At 41.7% G+C, this 6,461-nt stretch overlaps 1 protein-coding gene across 2 annotated transcripts in view; it reads right to left on the reverse strand.

The window, feature by feature from the left end:
• LOC147009387 (uncharacterized) overlaps window positions 1-6,054 on the reverse strand; it is a 29,119-nt gene extending 23,065 nt beyond the window's left edge. The window contains exons 1-2 of one of the 2 annotated variants that reach the window (XM_085861877.1): window positions 2,737-2,869; window positions 509-733 (exon numbers count right to left, since the gene is read on the reverse strand). In XM_085861877.1, coding sequence (XP_085718003.1) covers window positions 509-602 — 94 coding nt within the window. In that variant the 5' untranslated portion in view covers window positions 603-733; window positions 2,737-2,869. Of the gene's footprint in view, window positions 1-508; window positions 734-2,736; window positions 2,870-5,900 lie in introns of those variants that run through there. The other variant, XM_085861876.1, reaches the window with a different exon arrangement.
• Window positions 6,055-6,461: the final 407 nt, after the last annotated feature.

Raw genomic sequence — 6,461 nt, forward strand, 5'->3', positions numbered from 1 at the left:
TTCATCCAAAACCATTTCTGCAGATACTCAGTGGAGAATCAAATTTTTAAAAATTGGATGAATCCCTGTTTTTAATCGCTGTTCATTGCACAGTTGCATGACATGCATGTTCGACGTAGATCTCGCATGCGGCCAACAATGTGATGCGTGCATGCTGCAAGCGTGGCCTTGCTTCTATATCAAATTTCCACTCTGTATTGTTGGACCAAGCCAGTGCATGGCCGAAGAGTGGGAAATACACCACACCTCTCATAAGTAAGCATTGCATATGTTGAAGATTTTGATACAAGTGGCCACGTGAGCCACCTAGGCTGGAGGTTTTAGTGGCCCGAGAAAGCTTTTGGTGGATATTGGCACCGGGGCCAACACTTATTTCGAACACTGACTAGCATTAGTGAATGGACATTTATTATCCCATGGTGTCTTTCACAAAGAGTAGGCGAGTTTATTCCAAAACCATTAGCAATATTTTTTTTAAATCCTAATCAGACCTGCATTAGAAACAAACCCAGACTGTCAACAATGCTGCAACCAAGAACCAAGTGTTGCACATGAAACGCAGACTGAAGTTCCTGAGTTCCTCCAAAGAACCAGTGTTCCATCCACGCTGTTGTTGACGATTCAACAATAAGTAATGAAACCAGTCCAGGAGCTGAGGTGAGATTGGAGCATTGGAGTTTTCATACTTTTGCTCCCTCAAAATGGCTGTCACTGTTGAAGGGTTCAGGTAGAGCTGGAAACAGAAAAGGACGTATATTGTGGGGCATACCTTGGTTGCTTTATTCAACTTTCTTTGACTAGAATAGCCGAGTGTTGCCTAACTATCTCATCCTAGTCGCAGCTGAGAATGATTGCTAAGCTGTGAACAAATTGGGTGTTTCCTCCAATGACAGGTGAGAGATGTTATTTGGGCTTTTAACGCAAGTGAATTGAAATGGACTCGGACTCCCAAACAACAGCATGAGAGCACCGGAGACCAATTGTCTCTCAAGACACCGAGCAGAGGCGAATGTGCATGCCTGAATAATCGACCATCATGCAACGGTTTTACTACCCAGGTCAAAAACCAGTAAAGACCAGTAGCTTACTGGTCAACTGGTACCAGTTGAAAACCAGTAGCCAACTGGTACCAGTAAAGCCAGTTGGTTTCTTACTGGTTTTAATATGGAAATTGGAATAGAGTGATATATTACCAGTTGAAATACAATTGTATTTAACTAACTGGTATCAACTGGGACCAGTACATTGTAACTGGTATCAACTGGGAGACCAGTACATTGCAACTGGTATCAACTGGGACCAGTACATTGCAACTGGTATCAACTGGGACCAGTACATTGCAACTGGTATCAACTGGAACCAGTAAGACTTTAACTGGTACAAATATGAGCTACTGGTTTTTTCAACTGGGAAATTGGAATTCTGACTGGATTTAACTGGTACCAGTTGAAACCAATAGAGACCAGTTAAAGACCAATTAGAATCAAGAGACCAGTTGAAAATGTGTACTGGTTTTAATTGGTTTTTCGACCTGGGTAATTCCACAACACGTGGCCATTTCAGCGTGTGCAGTTGACCTCATGAGATAAATTGTCGTTCACTGGAGGATAGACCCATGGCTCAAAATACAGGGAAACTCGTTTAAAAGATCAGATTCAAACCAGGTCACTCGAACCTGAACACGCTGCTTCTGCTCTCCCAACTCAGGCTCCATCCATTGGAACCTTACTCTGCACAGAGTGTTGGTGCTGCCAAAGCAGTTTTCTTGGCTATTGGGCACAACCCTGGACAGGTCGCCACTCCGACGAAGGATACCAGCAAGCTGGTACTCATTTTGCCGACCTCAGAAAGATGACAGGCTGTCAACCTCACCTGGTATCAATTCAACAGCAACGCAGGATTTGAACTCAGGACCCAAGGATCCCAAACCCACCACTCAACTTAAGCCAACACCAGGAAATAACTCAGGATGGAGGTCCTCAATGTCACACAAGAGATCATGGTCATCTCTCCAGACATATCTCGAGCTTCAAACCTAGCCTGATACACCACTTTGCTCTTCAAACTCTCACCCCATGGAATCCAAGGCCACCTCCACACAGGGCTTACTGACTTCCTCTACTCTCGTAGCAAACACGTGCCTCCCGACAGAATCCTTTAACTCCCCTCTCTGTCAAGGGTGGAGTGCCCCAAGGCAGTGTGTTGGGCCAAGTCTTATTCTTCACCAACATTCTCTCTGACTCTCCAGAAAATCCTCCTTATCCGTTTGCTGATGACTTCACCCTCCACCGTGGCATCTTTCAGAGAGAAAAGTAGCAGCCTCTTCTCTCTCTTCAGACATTGATAGAATCACAAGCTGCTAAGAGTCGTGGAACATGTCCTTCAATTCTGGCAAATCTCACTTGGAAAAAGTGATTGCATTCCAAAACAATCCCTTTTTCCGGTGATTCTAATTTTTCCCCTTCTCCCTCACCTCTTTACATTTGTTTGTTGGTTGTTTTGTTACTTTTCTGTTTCATCCCAGCTTTCAACTTCCTCTTCTTCTGGTGTATCATTCAACTTGTGTGCATCTTGTTCACACCGATGTGTCATTATGCTCTGCTGTTATTATTTCCCCCTTTCCATTCAGCTCTTGGTAGTTCACGAGCCTCGACCATGTGTGTACAAAAATTATAAAACATTTTAAACGAAACAAACACAGATCCCATTAGACGTGAAGAAGATCATATAACTCACCATTCAGCTGGTCACTTTCCTCCTCTTCCAGACCAAAGGAGTACTCATCCTCAATTTTTATCTGCAGAATGTCAGGAAATCCTTCCAGCTCTTCAACCTTCATTTCACACCCGAGCACAGTCGGCTGTTCCGGCTGCACACGACAGGAATCCTTCAATCAGCCAACGTGAGAGAGTACATTACATGGAGGGTGAACCTTAAAAGAGGCAGTAAACATACCACTCTTCCTGATGTTTTCTCCACCATGAGTACTTGATCCCACAAAGTACCTACATGTGAACTACCTCTGTGCATGAGACCTTATCCTTTGTCCGAATCAGTTACAGCATCTCTCACAAATGCGCACTTTTTGACACCCCCCCTCCAAAAAAAAATTGTACATGTTTCAGGTTCTTAAGCCAATATTGTCATTGTATTCCATGTTGATGTAAATTTTTATTTGGCTACATATAAAATGTACAAACGTTTTGATATTGATATAAAATCTGAGCCTGTTCAGTAGTTTTAGAACGAGATGATATTCATCTGGAATTCTTACCCAGCACGGTTTTGGAGATATGGAGGTGCAACTTTTTTGTTTTTTCCAAGATGGTGCCTGCACCACATGCCCGATGACATCATGATTATCATTAAAATATTCTACAGGAGGAGGTACTCCTGTGGTTAAAATTTTACGTCAATCGGACCAATAATTGCAGAGGAATAAAATTCATACTGATCGAATCAAGCTTTGTACCTGTCTAATTATGACGTCATAATTAAGGTGCTGATGACATCATGAACATGTATTATTCCCCAAGGGGAATACTTGACAATTGGCGAAGTTTCAATTTTTTCCATGGAACGGTTTTGGAGATGAAGGTGAAACCTTTTTCAATTTTTCCAAGATGGCACCTGCACCATGTGACCTATGACGTCATAATTATTTCAAAAAATTCTGCGGGAGGAGCCGCTCATATTCTGAAAATTGTCCATCGGACTAACAGTTGCAGAGGGAATTTTTTTTTTCATTCGGATCAGATCAGATACAAGTAATTTTAGTAAGAAGAGCAAGTTATTTTCCAAAAAGAATTAAAAAGGTTGTTGGTAAGTTTAAGGATGAGTTGGGTGGAAAAGTAATGAGTGAGTTTATTGGATTGAGAGCAAAGGCATATGCTTATAAGTATGGTGATCAGATTGATAAGAGGTTAAAGGGAATAAAGAAATATGTAATAAAGAAATCAATAACTTTTAGAAAATATTATAATTGTTTGATGAATAAGAAAGAAGAAAATAGGAAAATGAATACAATAAGAAGTTATAAACATAACATATGTAGTGAAGAAGTAAATAAAAGGCATTTGGAGCCTTTGATGATCAGAGATATATTTTAGATAATGGAATTGATTGTGTTCCATAAAGATATTGTATGATAGAGTGTATAGAAGAGATTGTGTTTTAACGATGGGAAGATGGGTTAGGGTTTTTTAAGGGCTTCCGCTGCGTTTTTTCACCATATATAAATGGTCAAACCAAGTATTAATCAAACTAAAGAGTGGAGAAAATCTCAGTCTTGGTATATAAATGGAAAACATAATGAATGTGAAAAATATCAAATAAGTCTTATTGAAAAAACAACTCAAACAAAGTTCAATAAAACAAATAAGCGAATCAATTTAAAAACTAGTAAGTTAGAGGATGTAAAGAAAAAATAAATATCCTTGAATGGACTGAAAACTTTGATGGTTATAAATTGAACAATGAAAAAACAATTTACTATAATCTCAAAATGATATGTGGCTGAGGAGGTGGTCAAACAAGAGCATTAAGAGAAGTTTATCATTTCATAATGGCACAAAAGGGGTATCTTAAAAAATATAAAGATTCAAATGTTTTATTTTTAAATATTTTAGATGGGGATTATTGTGCAAAGAAAATTAAACTATTGAAGGAAGTTGAGAATGAACAAATCTTTCTCGGTTCAATGAATGAGTTAAACAATATGTATATTTGAAAAAGAGTGTCCTGAGGCTTACATGTTTCAGATATTTCTTTTGAATCACCTTTAACAAATCACATTACTACTTTACTACTTGAACAAATCTTTATCTTATTGCATTGGTTATTTAAAAGAAAGTGCCTCGAGGTTAAAAAAGGAAACAAATAAATATACCTGGGATAAAAAGGTGGTTTACTTTTCGGGAAAAAAAAAATATGAATCGCTGAAAATCCCCTATTCACTTTCATGGGGAAAAGTGAGCCAGAATCAGTGTATTGGCCCAACTGACATCCATACCACGTGGCCTATGACGTCATAATTATGAATAAAAAAATTCTGCAGGCAGAGGCACTCCTCGGGTAAAATTGTGTCAATCAGACCAACGGTTGCCAAGAAAATGAAGGGCGGTGAGGGAGGGGTGGGGTGGGGGGAATGAGGGGGTGAGGGAGGGGTGGGGTGGGGAGAATGAGGGGTGGGGTGGGGGAATGAGGGGTGGGGTGGGGGAATGATGGGTGGGGGTGGGGAATGATGGGTGGGGTGGGGGGGGAATGATGGGTGGGGGTGGGGGGAATGATGGGTGGGGGTGGGGGGAATGATGGGTGGGGGTGGGGGAATGATGGGTGGGGGTGGGGGAATGATGGGTGGGGGTGGGGGGAATGATGGGTGGGGGTGGGGGGAATGATGGGTGGGGGTGGGGGAATGAGGGTATGTGAGGGAGGGGTGGGGGAATGAGTGTGTGAGGGAGGGGTGGGTGGGGTAATGAGGTGGGGTGAGGGAGGGGTGGGATGGGGGAATGAGGGGGTGAGGGAGAGGTGGGGTGGGGGAATGAGGAGGTGGGGTGGGGGGATGTGAGGATAACAAAGTAGATCCACCCTTTCCCTTCGCACACGATTCACCCTCCTGATGAGTTTAATGAAGATTTGATAATTAACTTCCGAACACATCGACCACAGACATTAAATTGAGTATTTTAATATGACGACAGGACCTCCACTGATCCACCATTATGATCCATGAGGTCCACAAATGACTGAAGCCTCCATTGGTCACGTGGTTACCCTTGGTGACAAATCGTGAAGAAATATGTTATAATCTGCACCACTAGTTTGAAGCTTCTCACGAAAATGTTTAAAAACCAGAAATAAATGTACCCATCCCAACGCAACACAAAACTTCCTCCACTCACAACTCGCTTCGGGAAATGTTTCGTTCTCTGCGCGAGTCCCGGGAACACGGATACACACTTCGTGCACACACGACTCTTCTTCCTCTTCTCTAACCCTTTCAAACATCACATGTCTCGAATCCCACTGGATGGTTATCTCGTGCACACGAATGTGGATTATCAGCCGAGAATCTTATTAAAATCATTTTACACAAAAATATCTAACGGTGCAAAAACGAGGAAAAAAGAAGGTTCGACAAGCCAAGCGAGAAGATACACCCCCTTGGTAATTTAAGGGACGCCACAGAAAGGTATTTGTAGTAGTGGTAGTAGTAATAGTCGTGCTTTGTTGGAATTACCACAATTCTATTCAATCTGGCTCGCTCTCCTCATCCCTGCTCGGACACGGTCAGGACTGCAGTAGGGAAAGTGGAACATTTTAAGAGAAAGGGAGGAGAAGAAAAATCAAATTACCAAAATAACACATTTATACAGATAATAACAAAGTACCTTGTGGAGAGATAGTACAAAGTGCCTTGTGGAGAGATACTACAAAGTGCCTTGTGGAGAGATACTACAAAG

This window comes from Eptatretus burgeri, chromosome 17 (assembly GCF_056783735.1).
Source record: "Eptatretus burgeri isolate ZD-2024b chromosome 17, Ebu_testis_v1, whole genome shotgun sequence".
Taxonomy (NCBI): domain Eukaryota; kingdom Metazoa; phylum Chordata; class Myxini; order Myxiniformes; family Myxinidae; genus Eptatretus; species Eptatretus burgeri.